Below are 20575 nucleotides of genomic sequence, written 5' to 3'. Positions count from 1 at the left end.
CACAAGTGGAGAGCTGCCTGCTGTTGTCCTAGCTGGCTCTGAGGCTGCAGTTTGTGGGCAAGCAGCGTGGCAGAGACTTGCTCTGGGGCTGGCAGGTGGAGTGGCCTTTGTTCACAGTATTGTACTTGCTTGATTCATGGGCAGGAGTTGGTGAAAGCTGGGTGCTGCTGGCATAGGCCAGTACACACCTCATGAAAGTACCCAGCCCTTGCTCAGAGCCAGGCACTTGACACCATAGGAACTAGAGTCAGTGGTGCATCCAAGACTGGTGTTACACTGCACCTGTACCAAGTAACTCTGTGTGATCAGTCTGGTGGCTCCTGTTTGGCTGAGCTCTTCACAAAGAAGCATTTGCCCACACACACCTGTCAGACCCGATAGGTCTGCTGGCTTTGTGCTATTAGTCCATATGGAACGGGGATCAGCCTCCCAGGACCCCTTTCTGTGTTCTCTCAGACTTCAGGCTGGGGTGCTGCTGCCATGCCACTTCTTCTCTTCCTTTCTCACCATCCCTCCCCACTTTTTCACATAGATCTGCTAAGGTTTTTTCGTTGATGGATAGTAAGCAACCAAATATTAACAAGGATCCTGTCTCTGGCCGCCACAGTGGTTGATTTATTGTAGTGGTTCATGTCAAATCAATTGTGCATCCTTTTAAAACTAGACATACTTTTTGGTTTTTTTAGATAATGACTGATGTTAGCTTCTTGTAGACTACAATCTATAAAAGAGGGATGTCAGGGGAGCGGAGCCTGCCCATTTCCAGGAGTGAGACTAATCTAAGATAATACTTACTATTAGGAGAAAATTACCTTCCTGTTATTATGAAGTACATCATGGTAATACGTTTCTTTTCACCCTCCTTGAGGGCCCAGGGTGTCCTGCTGCTGCCTAATCATCACTTTTGTCTCCAAGAAGAGGAGAGAAGGAACAAAAGACTCAATGTGTGAGAGCTGTGGTAGGGCCAGACGTGCATCCCCAGCTACAGATGAGCACTGTGACTTTCCATGGAAACTGCTGCATTGATTCTCTGCCTTAGGCTGCAGGTAATTGCTTTGCCTCTTGCAATTATTTGGGGTAACTAGAAGTAGATAGTACAAAGAGTAGTCAAATCCATCAGTGCATCCTCCCCTTTTGCGGTTTCTTCCTTTAAAAGTGATCATTTCATTTTTTTTAGCCCAACCTCTGTGTGTCATTTCTGCTCATCTGGTATCTTAGCAGTGTGGCAGAGGAGGGGAAAATGAAAGCTGTGTTCATTTCTGCAGTATGATACCTTAGTGGAACTGCAGTGGGAAAGCAGAATGACTTCAAAATCCACAGTTATGGACCCTTAACACAGTGGGTTGGATTCTGAAATAGGTGCAGCCCAGAAACAGACAAACAGAGCCTGGCTGGCCCAGTGTGGATTAAGGCAGTTCTCTTATGCTCTCTCTTTAACCAGTGGACTTTTGTCCTACATGAAGTGGCAAATGTGAACAGAGCCCAGGTAGCAGTAATGAAGGTTTATAAAATTGCCACTGATCCATTACTTCAGAAGTGCTGTCGTGCTGCTGTGCTTAATGAAAGATCAGTCACGTAAACTGTGCCTGGGATTCAACTTAATTACATGCAAGAGATGGAGACTCTGTTATCAAGGCCTAATATAATATCAGATGGCTTTAATGAAGTCAGTAAGGTGGCAGCTTTAAAGTGAAATGTGCCTGATTAATAATGGAAATGACAGCAGATGGGAGTGAGGAGTGTTATAAATTCCATGTCAGTTCTCCACTGTGAGGTGAGAGTCACCGTGGTTAAGCTTTATTTTTGGGTTCATTGTCAGTGCTCATCCTCTAAGGCTCAGACCAAAGGGGCCAACAGCTGGAGGAGATTTCCTATTGAAGGATTCTTTTAGCCTGAAACTTGGTGTATGACAAATAGGGTGGTTTATTGTAATGCTTGCAAAGGAAGCCGTTTATCCAGCTATGTAATTGACATCAGGAGATGCCTCGGGATGACACGGCTGTTATCGTCACTAAATACTAACACATTAAATAAAGATGCTTAAAGTGTTTAGGCTTTGATTTGACTCAATAAGCATTTGAATGTCATTCCGATCCATTTTTAAAACGCATATTTTGGATTTCCAATTGAATCAGGAAGGCTTTAAATTAGTTGCTGGGAAAGCGGATGCTGTGTTGTTTGGGGCGCTTGTGAGTGCTTCCAGTAACGCAGGACAGCAGGCTGTCAGCTGGGGCTTCCCTATGGAGGGTAATGCTTCTGGTGTAAGCTGTGAGCAGGTGACCCCCCAGCACACACTCTGATGTCAGCCTGGCATGTTTGATCAATGCTGCTTTCCATTTGGAAGACAACATTGGCCACAAATGGGAAGGGGGAAGCCCGGTTTTCACCGTCTATTGATCTTAAGCTAAAGATTTGCGCATCAATCTCTTTATGCTGCTTATCCAGAGGGTACTGGGAGCTTTCAAACTGCTTTTTCATTGCATTTATATATGTTCTCAGTGGTGAGAGTGGGGTACTCTGTGCATTTCTTGTACTGAAAGCCCCGTGCCAGGAAGAGCAGAGCCAGGGCAGCCTTAAGAAGGGGCTATGGCAGAAGGCAGGAGCAGCAGCAGGTGGTGTGGAGTGGGGCACAGGGATTTCTGACCCTCTGCTCCTGTTCTGGGCACAGTTAGGAGTCTCTCAGTGCGAGGTGTTTGGATGTGGCTGTGAAGCTCCCAGCAGCAGCAGTTCATTGCTGTACTGTCTGAGCTGCAGCTGTCGGGTGCTGCTTTGGGAATCCTCTCGGTGCAGGGTGAAGCTCGCAGTCCTGATGCGTTACCACGCAGTTGGATGCTGGGAGGGCTGTGCAGCCCCACACCAAACAACGGCAAGTCAGCACTGCGTGCGTGAGTCAACTCTGAATCGTTGCCAAAGGTGCCTTTTGCAAACAGAAATTGGCACTAATTTATCAAGGGCTCGTGTTCGTATCATGATGTAAAGCACTCAGTCGCGTAATGAATCCTTCTGGATCGGAATAAAACGCTCGTAATGACTTTATTGTCAATAAATACCGTGTTGAAGTGGATGAAATCAATGTAAGGGTATAGCTGTGTTTTACCACCGGTAGCGTGCAGCGTGCTACGGCTTTTCTTACTGTGTTGGGTTATTTCCCCCCTCGTTTTGTTGTCTTTACAAAGCTCAGTGGTCGTTCTCCGCTCTGTGCGCTCCCAGGGCCGGGCACGGACTCGGTGCCCCCCGGGTCCATAACGGAGCTCGGGGCGGGGGCTCGGCGGGGCGGGGGCACGGCGGGGCTGCGGGCGGAGCGGCGCCTCCCCGGGGCGGTACCGGCGGCGGCGGCGGCGGCTCGGGGCCATGGTGAAGATCGGCGTCCAGCAGCCGGCCGCGGCGCTCAAGCCGGAGCGGGAGAAGGAGAAGGAAAAGGCGGCGGGGGGCGATGGGGCGGCGGGTGCCGTGCTGCTGCCCGCGGGCGCCGTGAGTGCGGGGACCCCCGGGTGGTCGTTCGTCTCTGCGGCGCTTCGTGCGCGGTTTGCGAAGCGAACTTCGGGGTGTGAGCGTGGGGTCCGGTCTGTGCTCGGAGCTCGCGGCTGCTGGAAGGGCTGCCCTGAAAGCGGCGGGATGTGCCGGTATAGGGATGTGTGCCAAAGGGCTGGAAGTTTTGGGGAGCTGGGGGAGGGCCGAGGTACGTGCAGCCCTATGAGGGTCTGCGGTCCGTGGGCAGCGTGGCCCCGAGGCATCCGAGCGCATCCTTTGGTCGGGGTCGTTATTGTGGGGAATGTGGTTTGAGGTTTGGCAGTGGCGGCTGGATTTCAGATTGTGACATCTCTGAAGGCTCAGGGCTGGCGTGGAGAGCAGCACAGCGGCCGGGGCAAGATAAAAAGCTAAGGATGAGAGCACGCATTGCTTGTTTCAGCTGTTCTGCAGTCCCAGTTGACACAGACAAGCCAAATTTGCTGGGCTGGGCAAGGGCTGGTGGAGGGCAGCGGGTGGTGGTCTCTGTGGCTGGGGCCTGGGGCAGCCCTGGCTGATGCAGGAGGACAGATGTGCATCTGCACTGTGAAATGCATGGAGCTGTGCGCTCAGTCTGACTGCTTATTGAACCCCAAAATTTCCTTGACCCAAACCCTATGGGGAGCAGTGGGTCTGCTCCATTCCTTCAGCACTGCAGGGCGTTCCCTGCTGCAAGGAGCTCCCCAGAGGGTCACTCAGCTTCAGAGGAGTTCATGAGGTCACTGACACCCCCATGATCTCCCACGTCACGAGCTGGTGTGCTCACAGCTCTCCTAACTGCATTGTCAGTGTCTGAACGCTCAGTCTGATGTTAATCCAGCTCATAGAAGCCATCCCAGAACATGTAGTGGGGAATGTGGCCGACTGCGTTTTCTTAGTGATTTCCAGGCTTGGTCTCATCTCATTAAGAGAGACACAGTAATAGGCTTCTTCCTGCCCTCGGGGGCAGCCCTGCTGGCAGCCTGGGAGCAGAGCTCACATCAGCCCTGGGTGTTGCCCCCGGCCCTCTCCCCATGGTGGGAGCCATCTTCTACCAATGCTGTGCCAGCTGAGGACACGGCTGGTTCCGATGAGCAGAGTGAGAACAGGGTTAAAAGTACTAACATGGGGAGTAAAGGTAGCAAAAAAACATGCTTCCATCGTGAGTGCTGCCAGATCCCTGCAACCAAAGTTGCCCTGATTCAGGTTGTGACAGATGGAGGAAATTGGCTTAAGCAGCAAATACTGAATTACAGAATGGCTAAGGTTGGAAAAGAGCACTAAGATCACCTAGTCCAACCATCCACCCACGACCCAATACTGTGGGTTCTGTTCTTTGCCTTCTGCCTCCTGGGGAGCACTGTGTTGTTAAGCCCGCAAGATCTGCAAAGGAACTTCAAAATGTGAATTTAAAATGAAGACTCGATTGATTCCTTTATTCCAGCAGAAGGGCGGGCGAGGGAGGCAGCATTAAGTGACAGGAGAGCAGCAGCGGGTGGTGGTGAGCTGGTGACAGGAGGGTGTCAGGGTACACACCCGCTGATGGAGGGGGGGGGCTATTCCTGAAGCTGTTTTCTGGGTTATTTATGATGCTGGGTTTTTCAGTAATGGCTTTTGGGGTGTACTTGGGGCACACCTGGACCAAGGGATGTGCTGCCCAAAAACCCTCCAGCCTGTGAGGCTGATCATGTGGAGCCTGGCTCTCTTGCCATGCCCTGTCCTGCTGCCAACAATCCCTGCTGGTGTCTCTTGCACTAACTGCCTTGCAGCAAAATCACGTTGGTGACATGCAAACGAGATGCTCTGCATTCCTTTTCTCTTTGATCTCTCAACTTCAATCCCAGCGATAGGAGCCAGAGCTGGGAAATGATTCAGCAGTGGCTTCTGCAGGCTGTGAATTTTGGCAGGTGCTCGGTTACGTGCAGAGATGTGCAAGTGGAAGATGGCTGCAATAGTGCCATGTCCCATAGACTGGTAGGCAAGGGCTCCTGACAGCAAGCTGGCACGTGATGAGCCTTGTGTTCATCTGCTGTGCAGCTCGGGTGAATTGAACATACAGGTTAACTTCAGTTGGAAAATGAATGTGATTTTGAGGCAACAGCATCTTGTCAAGGGCTTATAAAAGAATCTTCTTGTGGTTAGCAGAAGCCAGGGGATGCAGCATCCTCAGGCCGAAGGTAGTCTGAAGCTGTGCAGTACATCATTTGTTGTGTTCATTGGAAAATATCTTCTCAGATGCATAATAGCAGTCAGTGAGTTTTAATTGAACTCCAGAATCAGAGTTTGGAATGGAAATGCATCCATCTGCCGTGCCTTTAATGGCTGTGGGATATACACTGTGCATTTGTGATTCATTGGGTTTCATTAAAGTCTTCTGCTTCATGAGGGGTAAATGATAAGGAATGGGAGGAAGAGCCTCACAGTTCCACCATCCGTGAGGTTTCTCAGTCTCCTCACTGCCCCATTGTGCCTTATGGTGCCTGTGCAGGCTGCGGGGAGCACTGCTGCTGCCTTGGGGGTGATTGGAAGGGGAGGAAACTGAACTGGCAAAACAGCCCTGGACTCCTCTGGGGTCCTCTCCAGTCAAATGCAGGACCTGGGTCATATACTGGACTCCAGGCATTAATATTTCATATCCCAGCTGAGCATGACGAGGGATCTGACTAAAACTGGAAGGGGAGATTGAGAGGGAGTGGCCAATTCTAGCAGATACAGTACAAATGGGACTGGATTTGGAACCACATGGCTCAGCTTCACTGCAGAGATGTGGACTGCAGAGCTGCAGATGTGGAAACATGAAATCTGCTGGAGAAGGGTATTCCCTCAGGTGCAGGAGAGCCCAGGCCTCTGTAGCTCTGCGTGTGGAAGATGCTGTTGTGCTTACCTGCTTTGGGCATGGAAATAACTGGACATGTACTGGTTGGATGTGGGGGTTGAAACCAGATGATCACTGTGGTTCTTTTCAAGCCAGGCTGTTGTATGAAAAACACAGAAACCCAAAAAACACTGTGGGGGATGGAAAAGGCATTTTCACTTCTGAGCTGGTGTTTTCTTCCCAGGTCACGTGTGGCATTTACATGCTTACAAGGGAGGACAGTGTGGTATGGTCTGGGCTTCTGCCTGTTTGCTTAACCCATCCTCTGGATCTGCTTTGCAGAGCTCTCCCTCTGCTGTGGCCACACACTGTCCTCAGACAGAACAGTAAAGCTGGGCAGACTCAATGTTCTCCTCTCTTTTGCTGTTTGTTAAACTACATACTGTCTCCCTGTGGTGAATTTTCAAGCAGGGCTGACTCTGACAGGGTTTTCCTGCGCTGCTGCAGGAAGAGGAGGTAATCACTGGGCAGTGTGTTTTGTATTGGAGCAACTGTGCAGCTTAACGTATTGGTGCTCCTGTCTGTTCCATGGGACACGCAGCCCTCCAGCTGTGTGCTCTGTAAGAACAGCCTTATTTTTACAACAGGCTTGGCTGGCTCTGCTAATGCTCTGAGTGCTTTTACTCCCAGGAAATAGTAGGGGGAGGCTGGAAAGACTCCAGCTGGAAGCTGTTGCACCTTGGCCAAGAGAAATAAAATATATAGAAATGAATTCCTCGTCCCTGTGCAAAGAGGGAGAAGAAACGGCCCCTTGCTTCAAACATGAGATGGGATAAGGAGGAAAGAGGAGGTTTGTGTCCCTCTTGCTGGTTTGGGAGAAGGAAGGGAGGATGGCTGAGCACTCAGGAGCTCTCACACTTTAGGCTACATTTCTAACATGGTGCTGGCTTTGTCAGATAGCAACAAAGCTGTGGTTTTTAATTAGCCAGCAGTTGTTTTTGATATTCTAATTGGCAGCGCTGCAAAGCGACTCCTGAGGCAGGTGGCTTTGTTCCTAGGTACGTGCGGCTGCGTGGCTTACAGATGCGATTAGATTCATTTATGGCAACCTTTTTCTTCAGCTGTGATAGTCTCTTAATTACAGCCCTCCTTTTTGGCTCCCAGGCATCTCTGAGTCCAACAGCCATCAGCTGTGCTCCCCATGGAAGTACTGCTCCGTGGCCCTGCACAATGCTGCTCAAGTACAGCACAGAACTTCTGTTGCCTTGGAAACTGTGTGCCATATATATATATGTGTGTGTGTGTTTATCTTTATGCATGCATACACACATGATTTTCTTTCCTGTCCTAAACTCATAGAGATGCTCATCAGTCTGGAAGGGCCATTCTGTCCTGTCCCAGGATGGTGGCTTTGGTGTGGGATTCACTTGGAGATGCTCAAAGCCAAGTCCAGCAGGGCTCACTCAGTACCAGCTCACAGCCTTGTCTCAGCACCACAGTGACCAGCTGCCAGCTGTGCTTTTTTGCAGGTGAAGTCAATGGAGGTATTGTTGCTGCAGGTCTTTACGTTCTGTAAAGCAGTATTTGATTTTTACCATCACGATGGGATTTCATACGCTGAAGGTATGGGCCTTGAAATTATTTTCCCTTTCCCATCTTGGCCTTTGGTTGCTTGCTAAAACTACATACACAGCCGGATCAATTAGGTTTTCTGATGTGAGTTTCTTACGTTTTGATCCTGCTTCCTTAGGAAAGGAAGGCAGGGCTGCCTGTGGCAGTGGCTGTAATTGCATCGGTGCATCCTTCACGTCAAGAGCGCAGGCAACAAGCACCTCCTGGAGATGGCTGACGTGTTTTACTGCCTTTCAGCTACAGCTGCTCTCAAAACTGCATCCCTACGAGTATTTATTCCATATCATTTATCTCCTCACTTGTCAGTCATCAAAATCACATCTACTATTTTTAGTGGCCCCAAGCTCCTGTGCTGTTGGAGCTGTGCATGTAGGCACTCGCCGAGCTGTGCCCCCTGCTCATCAGGCCTTGTGATGTCCAAAAATGAAAGATTTGAACCCCGTGTCTTTCATAAATGCCGGAAAAATGGTTGATGGAGAGCTCAACAAATGTATCCTTTAATCAGCGAGATGTGCATGAGCAGATCTGGCTGTAGGCTGGATATTACATTATTGTTAAGGATATATGTGCTTATGCACCCATAGCAAGTTACATAAACATGGAGGGAGGATATCTCAAATCTCAGAGCAGCCAGAGGAGAGAAGGCTTTGAGCGAAGCGATGGCTGGTGATGTTTCTCTACCTGTGTAATTAGATGTCGTTCTGGAGGAAATAGAGTAGAGAAAAGTGATAAGCTCTGAGGAGCTGCCTGCACTGAGCTGTGCTCCTGGAGGAGCTGCTGTGCTGTTTTGTGCTGCCAGCTTGCAGCCTGTGCTTACAGGATCTCTCCTTTCCTGAGCACAGTGTGCTGGAGCCGCTGCTGGCCTGGTGGCTCAGACCTTTCCCAAACCCATCTCTGCAGCAGAGCAGTTTCCATTCTTTGTGTCCTCAGAAAGCCTGGACATTCTGAAGGAAATCCCCAGACTGAATTGGGGTTTGCCACCCCCCCTCCCCCCTTTCCCCAGGCTGATTTGAAGACTCCTCTACCAGACAGTCTGTAGCATAACCTCTTCTCCTCCCAGCTGGGTGCCTCCACCCACGCTCTGTTCCTGTGCCCTCCCTGTGAGCAGGCAGGGTGCTGAAGCATATGGAACATCCTGTGCTATGCAAGAGGAGTTCCTTTGTATATTCCATGCCCTTGCCTGCTGCCAGACTCTGGGTAGAGCATCCACAAAGGGATCTTGCCTACAAGCTGGAGCTGATTCAGCTCAGCTGGGGATCCATGTTGTGCTGGAGCTGCCTCTGCTTCACCCAGTGGGATGAAGTGCCTGCAGCGCAATGCCAGGTGAGCAGGCTCCTTCCTGCCATAGGGAGAAAGAGCAAGCTGTGCTTCTCCCACAGGTCACATAAGGGGAAGCCTGCAGTGTGCTGGCCATGGCCACCTATTGACAAAAAAAGATGTTTGTTTTTGAGGTGGAAGGCTGGTAGGGTGGCTTGTTGCTAGAAGAGCATCTGGCTGATGGATTCTTGTAAGATACTGCTAAGCATCTGCTGGGTGATGTTAGTGTTGTTGAGTGTTAATATTCTGATTGCCACCCGAAGCTTGCTGCCAGTGGGTGCGTGGTTGCTTGTAAATTGCAGTTTGTTCCTAGTGACAAAGGTTGGTGGCCTTCAGATGTGGAAGGAGGAGGAGATCTGCATCTCAGTGGAGGTTTGAGCTGCTGGTTTGTACACAATATACCCACAGGGCTGGAGTTAATTGTTCCTGCCCGACACTGTTGTTAACGTCACCGCACTCATTACCACTCCATCACAAAAGTGACTGTTGAGCTTTTCCTTCCTCCATTAAGTTTTGCAGGGTTATTTTTCCATCTTTTCCTGGTGCATCACAGCTTCCCCCCAGGCAAAGCACTAAGAATCTTCCCCTACCTCCTCCTAAATTCACAGCTTGGGTGGTGCATTACCAGCATGAGAACCCAGCACCCTCAGGATGAGATTTGCCCACAGAGCATTAACCATTTTCCCAGCTGTGCCTCGGTGTCAGCAGCAGCAGATCTTTGTGTTCCTTTCCACCCCCTCTAGCTGTGCTGCTTCCCCACTGACAGGTACCAGGGGAAATGTGTTTTGTGGAACACTTGACATATACAGCAGGACTCTCCCATCGGAGCCATTCACGTCAGAGAACCTTTAAACTTTGCAGAATTGTGATTTTCTTTTCTTTGTGGCTTGTCACCATTGCCACCCCTCATCTGTAGGAGGAAGGGAAGGGGAGAGAGGAGATGAACTTCAAATGCTTTATTTTTCAGCTTGCTTTGTTTGCTGGAGGAGTGGCAACAAGCTGATTAAACACCAATCCCTCAGCACAGGGAGCTGGCAGTGAGCTGCAGGTCCTCCAAAGCCAGGACGAAAGGGAAATGCATTAGATTAATTTCTGCTGGAGGCATGCTGCAACTGCAGCTCCACAAAGCTGGTTGGGAGCCTTGGGGCTTCAGCCCTTGTAGCACCCTGGCCAAAATGTTTCTTGATGCAAAGTCAAGTTGCAAGACCCTGTCTGCATTCTTCAATCTCATGGCCCAAGTTTGTGTGTAGCCCTTAAATAATGTACTGTTGATTCTGGTCCCTTTGGCAGCAGCTGGCTGATGCTCTCACTCTTGCCTTGCAGGAGGAGCAGGCGCCTGTGGTGCAGGGCCGCAGGTCATCGCTCAGTGGGGTGTGCTACCTGACCATGGGTCTCCTCGTGCTGCTCCTTGGCTTGGTCTTTGCATCCATGTATGTCTACAGATACTTCTTCATCACGCAGGTATGGGTGAGCTGGGAAGGACTGTTGGCTCCTCGGTCCATAGCAGCAAAGCAAACTGTATCGAGCCTTTGATTTGTGCTGCTGCTTGTTGCTTTGCACAGTGGGGATTTAGGAGCTGGTAACTGTGGGCCCTGCAGGTGGGACATGTCTGAAGTGCTGGGCTCAGGCTCACCTCAGTCCTGGCTTTTCAGACATCCTCCTTTTCCCCTCTCATGTTTTGTTTTGTTTTGTGTTTGGTTTTTTTTGTGTTTTTTTTTTAACTCTCTGAAAATATGACCTGCAAGTTCAGCCTTGTAAACCTGATGTTACTTCTGCCAGTGGTCAACCGGTTTTCAAAGCTTGGCTGGTTGTAGGGGTTGAGCAAACCCTGGAGGGAGCAGGGGGTACAGGCAAAGCAAAGCAGTGTTTTGCAATGGGTTTTTTAGGCTGTAGCACAGAGAAAATCTGTGAGCATAACAAAAATAGATGCTGCTATTAATAAAGCATGCAAAGCAAAGCAAGCTGGAGATGAAATGGCAGATGAGCCTACATCCTCTGTTAAATTCAGCACCTTTTCTTCCACGTAGGCTTTCCAGAGCTCTGCCTGGTGGAGGCACTGGGCTGGCACTGATGTAGATTTAAGCAGCAGTGGGTCAAAGCATGAGGAGGGGACACAGCAGAGCCCCATTTTAAGGAGGAAACCGCTGTGCTCTGTGGCTTGCTGAGCGCTTAGCCAAGAAACCTCAAGTATCAATTTGCACTGAATACCTCGTTCTGCTGCTCAGCCAGCAGTTATCCACTCAGCAGAGTCTTCTTTTTATACTCTCCTTGCTCTGTACATGCTTATGCTGTCAAATTAATTTTCAGTCCTTGTTTTCGGGTGCATCAATTATTTATTACTTGTGCTCACATACATCTGATCTGGAAATCCCATGACAACGGTAGGGCTGCTCAGCTTTCCCACACTGCAGTGGTAATCTGGTGGGCTCAGGTGCATGGGTTCTGTTGCAAGCAAGTTTGTGCCTCTAAACTGCAGGAGAGTGGCAGCTTCTGGTTTTGTCCTGCTGCATTTGCCATGTACAAGCTATGAGTACCTTTAGAAGTGATGCTTTGCTTGCTCCAAGCCTATATGCCTTATGCAGAAAAATGCAATTACTGGAAGCTCTGTCTGTGGAACAGCCCAGCCCTAAAATGTAAGAGCCTACAGACAGTCTACTTCTCTGCGACCCTCCCACAGGGAATCTTTTGTTCCCTTTGGACCTGACCAGCAGGAAGGGAGGCAGAGTTGTTTCACAGGGGTTGTTTCACTGCCTTCATCAAGAGCATCCTCTGGCCAACAGGCTGACCTTGAAATATGTGCCAAACGCCTGTTCAAAAAGGGTATTTATACCCAGTTTTTGCTGTGTTGGCGGTGGTTGTTAATGGGGTATGGGGTGTATGTGTGTTGTGCCTCCAGCTGGATCTCATTCCCACAGCTTCCCCGCGAGAGCGTGTTTCACTGCGGCGTCCTTTATGAAGACTCGCTGTATTCGCCATTCAAAGGGCAGCTGGAACTGCACGAAGATGTCAAGATTTACATCGAGGAGAACTACGAGCAAATCAATGTCCCAGTGCCCCAGTTTGGAGGGAGCGACCCTGCGGATATCATCCATGATTTCCAGCGAGTAAGGGGCTCTTGGGTTCCTTCTGGACATAGCACTGTTGTCCCATATCTGCACAATGATCTCCTTTTTGAGCTGTATTGAAAGGGCCGTGTCTGAGCTTTTCTCCAACCTGCTTGTCTTGTGTGTTCCTTAGGCTGGACTGAGGTTGCTTCAGTCTGCAGTGCATCTGGTTTGCTGAACAGTACCACCTTCCTGCTGCTCAGCCTCCTTTCACCCATATTTACAGCCACATTTCATTGAGAAGGGCTCAATTTGTTAATTTCTCTGCTTGGAACACAGGGTCTGACAGCTTATCATGACATAACGCTGGATAAATGCTACGTCATTGAGCTGAACACCACTATCGTGATGCCTCCACGCAACCTCTGGGAGCTTCTGGTTAATGTGAAGGTATGACTGTGGTCCTGCTTTATTCTATGTGCTTTTCTGGGCTCTCAGGAAGGAGAAACAAAAAATGGTGTCTGTGAAAGTGAGCCCTGGACCTGGCAGAACTGAGTTTTCAAAGCCTTTTTGTGTTGCAGCTGAAACAATGGCTTTGCAGGCAGCACACTAATGCAGACATGACTGATGAATCTGACTGGGGCAGTGCAGAAAAGCAGCAGATCAGTTTCCCCAGGTCTTTACTGAGAGTGGGAATCAACGGGGAAAAAAAACTGCCTTCCTTTTACTCTCGTTGCTGCATTTTCCTTTTGCAGAGCTCTCAGTGCCCCATGGGGAGCACTGGGCCTTCTGCTTTTACCCCTTTGAGGTGTGATCCGGGCTGCTTCCCCTGCTATGATGGGGGCTGAAACGCAGCTCTTGGTCTAATGCAGTTTTGCTCACAACAGGCATTAATTGAGTTTAGTACTGATATTTTTGTTCAGTTCAGAGGCTCATGCTGATGTATTGCAGTGACTGAAAACAGCCTTAAAATAGAGCGCTATTAAATCTTAACAGCAGGAAAAAGACCAGGATTTTTAAGGCTGCAGAAGGTGAAGCAAAGTTTTTAGCCTGGCTTTTTTTCTCTCCTCCACGAGGGCCTGTTTAAAAGCAAAAAAAAACCCCACCCAGTGTAATTCCCTGCAGTGTGATGAACTTTGTGGGGTTAAGCTGAGAGGTGAAAGGTTGTGCCTTGAGAGATGCCCGATCTCTGGTCCTTGTCAATTCCCCAGCTTGTTTCCCAGCCCTCCTTGCAGTCTCATCCACTGTGACCATCTGTTAGCTGTGCTGGCAGCCCTGCTGGGTTACAGCACACATTTACTTACAACTCACTCCAAACCAGGCGATGTGGCAGGTGACCAGTCCCCACAGCAGGGGAAATGGAAAAGGGAGGATTGCACAGGCTGACGGTAGAGCCTCATAAAAACACTGTCAGACTGGAAATGCTGGTCACGTCCTCAAATAACAGGTATAAAATCTCAGGGAGTGAAAATGATACTTTATCAGAAATAGAATTTAAAGGGGCATAAAAATGCAGTTAAAATGCTTTTATGACTATTATGACCTTAATTCTTTATAGAGCGTACAAAGCAGATGTGAGTTTAAATAACTTCGTGATTATTGGGGTGAATACGTGTCCAGTCTGTCTACGCAGGTTTTAATGTGCACCTTGGAGACATCGTTTTCGAGTGCTTAGCTTGGCCTTATGCTCACAGAAGTCTCTCACCATGAGGCAGGATGCCCAGAGATGTGCCCTTCTCCAAAGGGCTCCTGCTGGTCCTTGCTTTTCTCCTCTTGCTCCAGTCAAGTCACCCATGAGTGGGACTGATTTCCAGCTGCAGGTTCAGTTTTGAAGGTGTTCAGTGGCTTCAGCTCTACTTCTAGCACCAAACCTCAGTGCAGCAAGTAATTGTAACTGCTTTCTCTGGCAGCACAGTCACTCAGTGAAGTCTTTGCCCTTTCTTCAGCCTGCTGCCTGCTCACGGTCCCTGCAGCTTGCAGGCACAGCTGTGCCCAGCCCAGATCTCAGCCTGCCGTGTGTCCTTCTAGACCTCTCCTATCTGGGTGCTTTGCCTGCAAATGGCAGCTATGCCACTTCTTGCAGATGTCTGTCTGACTTTTTGTGGTGGTTCGGTGAACAGAGCTGCACGAGTAACTGAGAGTAAAGGACAGAAGGATTCTCCCACCTTACAGTCGCAGGAAGCTGGAGATGACCCAGTTAAATGATGGACGATCCACGTCTTTTATAGAACCTGATTAATTTCCCAGTGGAGATGCTGGAAGCTCTAGTTTTCTTAAAACTGTTGGCAGAGAATTGATGGTGTCGTGTTTGTTGCACAGTCCTGTGATGGAGGAGCAAGAATTCTCAGCTCCCACATCTATTTAAATGTAAAACAATGAAAGGACTGGATTGTCTGTGTGTGTGCTCACAAGCTGTGCCAAGGCTGTGGCAGATCCTGAGCCCCAGTCCCCTGTGTTAACATGAGGGCTCATGCCCATAACTGCACGTATCGTGTGCCTTCTCCTGCGCCATCCCACTGAGAATCAGTAATTGAATTTCTTGCAGAACTGTTGTGTTAGTGTAATACAGAACTCCCACTAACAGTCTTGTGCTGCACCATTAAAAGAGAGCTGTATTGATCCGGGAGGCTCCGCCAGCCCAGCAGCACAGCACTGATTTAATGCGCTATGTTTCCAGGTACATCTCTGTGGAGATAACCAGTCCTGTGGTGGAAATTGAAAAGATGAAGTTTGAAACTGTGCTGCTGTTGCTTTGCCTTGTTTTCTCATATTGCTCCCTCTTGCAGAATCTGCCAATTCTTTTATTTCTTTGAGATACCTTAAGTAAAAGGGACCATAAATGAAGCTCTGTTTCATAGCCTGGTAAGCATCCAGTCTACTCAGAAGTGCCCCCAGTCCAAGCTGTGCTTGTAGCATGGCTGCTCATTGCCCAGGTAGCTCCCAGGCACCTCCAGGCTGGGCACAGCTTGCAGAGTCCTCACTGCTGAGCAGCTCCCTGTGATGGAAGCAGTGGTTTCCATCCCTGGGATTATCCCAGTTCCTCCGTTTTCTCTCTCCCACTTCTTCCAGTCCCTGGTGTCTCTCTCCTGGCAGCACCTCACCTTAATAAGAGATCACAGCTCTGGTCACGCTTTACTGTGTCATTTCAGAAAGGGACTTACCTGCCTCAGACATACATCATCCAGGAGGAGATGATTGCGACCGAGCACGTCAGCGACATGGAGCAGCTCGGCTCCTTCATCTACCGCCTGTGCAGCGGCAAGGAGACCTACAGGCTGAAGAGGAGGAGCACCAGGAGACGTAAGAGCCTCATAGTGCCCCTGCATCCCATCCCTTATTCCTGCTGTAACAGCCTTAGGGGTGGGGATGGGGGGATCCCTGCCTGTGGAAGCACACAGAGCTTTTGAGGTGTTTCCCACCTCATTCAGCTGAACCCCAAATGTCCTGCAAATGGGTGCTGGCTGCTGTCAGAGTTTCCATTGTTGCACCTATTGGGCTAATAGAAAAATTGATACTTGCAGGAGCCTGCAGATCATTGGCACGTGAGCTGCTGGGGCTGAACTAATAGCAGCGCTACTGGGAACTGTTCAGAAAATTTCCTTAATTCCTAATAGCGACAGCTATTCAGAGCAGATTAAATCTGCAAATTGCCTTTAATTAAGTTCCTAATAATATGAAAAAAAGTTTTGAGGAGATTAGACTACCTTCAACTGATCTCATGATAATCAACGGTATGTATTTTGTATACAAATGCTGGTGTTCCTGCAGTAATAATATAATAATAATAATAATCTGTTTCAGTGCTTGTAGTTATCTGTTTATTTCTAAGCCTCATCTGAAACATGAACCTATTCTTGGTTTGGCTCTGTGGGTGAGCTGTGAGGTGCTGAGGGTGTCTGGGAGCTGTATGGGGCTGTATGTGCTGCTTTCCCACAGCAGCCCCTGTAGCATTCAGCAATTGCATCCCACCTGCTTTCCTTCCCCGACTCAATGCAGCTCTTGTAAATGAACATCAGTTGAGTTTTCTCTTTGTCTTATTCTCTTTTAATCCCTTGCAGGTATCAGTCGACGGGAGGCCGGGGACTGCCACCGTATCCGTCACTTTGAAAACACTTTTGTGGTTGAAACTGTTATCTGCAAAAAGTCATGAAGCCCCTGTCCAGCTGTAACCTCCCGTGGCTTTGCTTGCACACACATGCTCTCAGCCCTCTTTTTAGACCTGGTAATCTGTCTTACTTTTTTTACTGCCTCTTCTGCTTGTGCAGCTCTAAAGCCTTGGGTCTGTCATGACCTTGCAGTTGATTCTCTTCTCTTTTCTCCTTACTGAGATGTTTTGCTGGGCTTAAATTTATGCAGCAGTCACAGATGGCCTTGGAGTGGATGCAGCCTCTTCCATCCCACAGGGTGGGAATCTGTTTTGGGAGCAGGTTTTGGGTAGAAGGGATGGCCAAGAAATAGGATGCTGGAAATGGGTGCTCTTCTCCTGTCTGAGCACTTTCATGCTGGCACTGTTGTGAGGCTGGGACAGAAGGTGTCCTAATTACTGTTCTGATGCTGATGTAATGACCAGAATATGTCATCGGATGGACTTAGACGTGAGGTTACAAACAGGGTGGTTTGGAAAGCTCAGCAGAAGGAAGGTTTCTGCCCACACCAAACCATGGTGCTCGCAGTTTGTTGTCCCAATGAAGACCAAGCTTTCAAACAGTGAAAGCAGCCCGTATGTGTTGTTTCTGTATCTAGCTCCTGGCTGATTTGGAGTGGCATACCTGGAACCAGCCAGGCTACCCTCCCTCAGCCTTCAATATAACAAGCAAGTGGTGTCTGCTTGTGGCTCCAGAGCTTACCTGCTGCCGCTTTGCCTGAGTAAATAGAGGTGAGCCTTCAATACATGCTGCCAAAGCTCAGCTGACATCCCATCTATGGGCTGCTGATGGAGCTGGGTGCTTTATTTCAGCTCACCTCTCCAAGCCAGCTCTTTCTGCCTGGAAGATGAGTTATATTCACATAGATCTGTCTTTCTGAGTTGTCAGGATCCCATCTGTGCGTGGATGGGTGCCATGCCTGCATGCAAAGTGGTAGCAGCAGCAGAATCAGTAGTTACTGGCAACTGCAGAAACAGGGCGGTTTGGGTTTTTTGTTGTTTGGTTGGTTTGGGGTTTTTTTTTGAGAGCACATTCCCATAGGACTCCTCTGAAGAAAGCTGCTTTGATCACAATTCCTGGAGCCCAGCTGTGTGTTGTGTCATCTGTAGGCACCACTGGAGAGCAGGTGTCAATACAAGGCAAGATTCAGTGCATCAATATACCACAGAGAAATGGTGTGAACAAAACTGCGTTTCTATTGATCATCAGGAAGAAAAATTGCAGGGTAATTAAATATTCTTCCCTCTGTTCCATAAATATAGTTAAAACTAATGAGGTTCTTAAAATGCAGGCAGTTTTTTGGCTTGAAAGAACAGCTTGGCACATTCTTGTTAATTGGTTTTCAGCAAATCTGGACTTGTTCATCTGTTGAAATGAGCTTGTTGTTTCAGGAAGAGAAAGGATAAAGTAAATGCAAGAACAATCATTAACTCAGCAGGACCAAAAATATGAATGTATTTGAGAGTCAAACTTCTATTAGTAATACTGTGAGCTAATTATATGAAAACAAAACAGTACCTTAAAATGATCACATAACACAATAGCAATTAGTGTGCCCTTAGAAGCTGAGATAATTATCTTTTTATATAAAAACAGAGTCGACCACAAACATTAGATTTTAATAGGTAGAGGAGGAGATGCTGATCTCCTGCTTGAAGGTGGATGTGAAATGTCAGATTGCACGTGTTTCATGCAGTCTGGTGAGGAAAGTTCCCCACTGCCAGAACAGCATTTGCTTTTATAGTACAGCTGTGTTTTTCCAACTACAACTTGCTACAAGCCCTAACCTTCCATTGCGAAGCAAATGATGAGGGTCAGAGAATCGGTTTGCCTGGTGGAAGTACCACAAACTGGTAAATTTAAGCCCTGCATTTATCTCTGTTTCCAGGATCCTAAGCCTGCTCTCAGGTGAGCTCTCAGACCTTTCCCCTTCCCTCTGATTCTGCATGAATTAACATTGAAAATGCTAACTCCGTGCAACCCCGCAGCCGTAAGGACAAGCCCTGATTCCTTAAGGTGAACTAACGTGGTCGCTGTTTCATAGGGTGAGAATGCAGTTGTCTAGAAAGAAAACACAAAATGCTTTGTATATTTTGTCTGGTAGAACTCTTACCTCGTAGGAAACATCCATGGGATAATAAAATCTTTTACCTCTGATACATAAAGTGTCTGTTTGTTTGCAATGAAAGCACATTTTTGCATTTCCCCCCTCCATATCTGGGTGCTTTTTCTGTTGTTGTTGGGGTTCTGTAGAAGGGATTTGCATTCTACAATAACCATTTGCCAAAAGCCTGTTCTGCAGCTCAAGCTATTTATCTGGGCTGAATTAAGGATGGAAATGGTGCGGCTTGCAAAGGTGTTTCCTGGAGTCATGTCTAGAAAATCCCCTGTTACTTCTGGAGCAATCCAGATAATTGCTCTTCATTCAGTGCAGCCCAGGTGAGCTAAAGAGTTGGACATCCATGGCCATGGGTGTATCACATATTTATACTGGCTGGTATTTTACAAAACAAAGCTGACTTCAGGATGGGGTGATATTGGCTGTTGCTTTTCCTGGTGGCTGCAGAACAGCCTTATGTACACAGGAGTGTAGTGCTTCTCTGCACAAGGGCCAGACCTGATTGCTCTGAAATGCAGCAGGATCTGACGTGCTATGTTTGGAGGTAAGAAGGTAAGTGCTGAGCAGGAATAGCAACTGTGCATCCCTGCCTGCTGGTTTGGGGCTGCTGCTTTCAGCATCTCTATTGTATTCACCAACAATCTTGTTTTAGGCCGTCTTGCTGATACCTTCAGTGGGTGGCTTGAAGAATTAAGAAGCAGCTGTTTCCTTAAGTTTGCAGAGAATATTTGCTCTGATAATATTATTATTCATAGGGAATGTGTTTGTACCAGCTCTGATTAACCATTCTTGATTGTGCAAAGGTATTCTTCAGTGGAAGCCAGGATGTTGTTCTATTCGTTTGGATTAATTAATCTAAAAGGCCAAGTATATAACTTCATCACTGAGCTTCTGGATCTGTATTTGAGTTCAACTGAAATCATACCATGCAGTAGTTGAGATAGTCCCATGGTCAGACTAGGGAAAGAAGCTTCAGAGGACAACTGATGGAAGCATGTTGAAGAAAACCTCTCAAAATTCATCATCTTTTAAGGCGATTTCCCTCGGATGTCTCTCTATGCCCCGTTAATGGAGCAACTGGCTTTTAATCTTGCTGTTCTGTGCTTTCTGTGCTCTTTTCCTTTCAGGAGGTAAGGTTAAGGCTTTGGATCAGGCCCCAGCTGCTTCTCGCTGTTTTCAGATCATGGTAGCTCCGCATGGGCTGTTCTCCCTTTTCCATTAGCTGAAATGGAAATGGATGTGTGTAGAACACAGAGAAGCAACCACAAGCTGACCTGTGAGTGCTAACAAAGCGCAGGTGGCCCCAGCACAGCCTGGGACCCTTTGAGACACAAGGCAGGCTGGCAGTACGTGTTTCAGACCATCTCTCCCTGAGCATTATAACAGCTTTAAAAAAAAGATTCAATTAAGATGTCAAGGAAATAAATGGTCTCTCTTCCCCCCCCACCCCCACCCCACCCCCAACGGTGTTAGCCCATGAAATGCATGAGCAAACAGCAAACAAAAGCAAACCTCACTTACAACAGCAGGTAGCAAGGAACAAACATGCTGGATGAGTTGCTGAGTGGAGCACATCGATTCCGTAATGAGGTTTGCAGAGGAAATGCGCTTTGCTTTCGTTCAGCACTTTGGATGGAGTTGTTTAATCGCACCAAAGGGTAAATATTTGGCATGAATCTCCTTGGCAATCTGAGCTCAGTCAGTGCTCAGCGTAGATGTTCTTGCAGTGCTGCCTCTTACCAGAGCAGGACTTTGTGCTCGCCCATGGGAAATTAGCAGGTCTTTAATCCTTCAGTTCATTTTTCCCCACAGTTTTGCATTAACCTCAAGCTGGAGAGCAGGGCTGAGGGCTGCTCAGCTCCTGCATCAGATGGTGTGGGGCTGCCACTGGTGTCCCAAATGGTGGGAGCAGGCGGCACACATCTGTGTCCACATGCCTCCATCCTCACCTCGCTGTCCCCATGGATCCCTCTCCCAGCACTGGTGTTGCTGCTGAGGTCTCCCATAGCAGCTTCCA

General features: G+C 48.4%; 1 protein-coding gene across 1 annotated transcript; it reads left to right on the top strand.

Annotated features, from left to right (window-relative positions):
* The first annotated feature begins 3317 nt into the window (after window positions 1-3317).
* ITM2C (integral membrane protein 2C) lies at window positions 3318-18598 on the top strand. Its single transcript, XM_015871234.1, has 6 exons — window positions 3318-3471; window positions 10574-10711; window positions 12166-12354; window positions 12634-12744; window positions 15444-15594; window positions 16353-18598. Exons 1-6 carry the CDS (start codon window positions 3352-3354, stop codon window positions 16442-16444), a joined length of 801 nt encoding a protein of 266 aa, XP_015726720.1. The 5' UTR covers window positions 3318-3351; the 3' UTR covers window positions 16445-18598.
* Window positions 18599-20575: the final 1977 nt, after the last annotated feature.

Source organism: Coturnix japonica, chromosome 9 (assembly GCF_001577835.2).
Source record: "Coturnix japonica isolate 7356 chromosome 9, Coturnix japonica 2.1, whole genome shotgun sequence".
NCBI classification, from domain to species: domain Eukaryota; kingdom Metazoa; phylum Chordata; class Aves; order Galliformes; family Phasianidae; genus Coturnix; species Coturnix japonica.
Note: the sequence above shows the minus strand (reverse complement) of the source record. Positions and strands in the feature narration are given on the sequence as shown.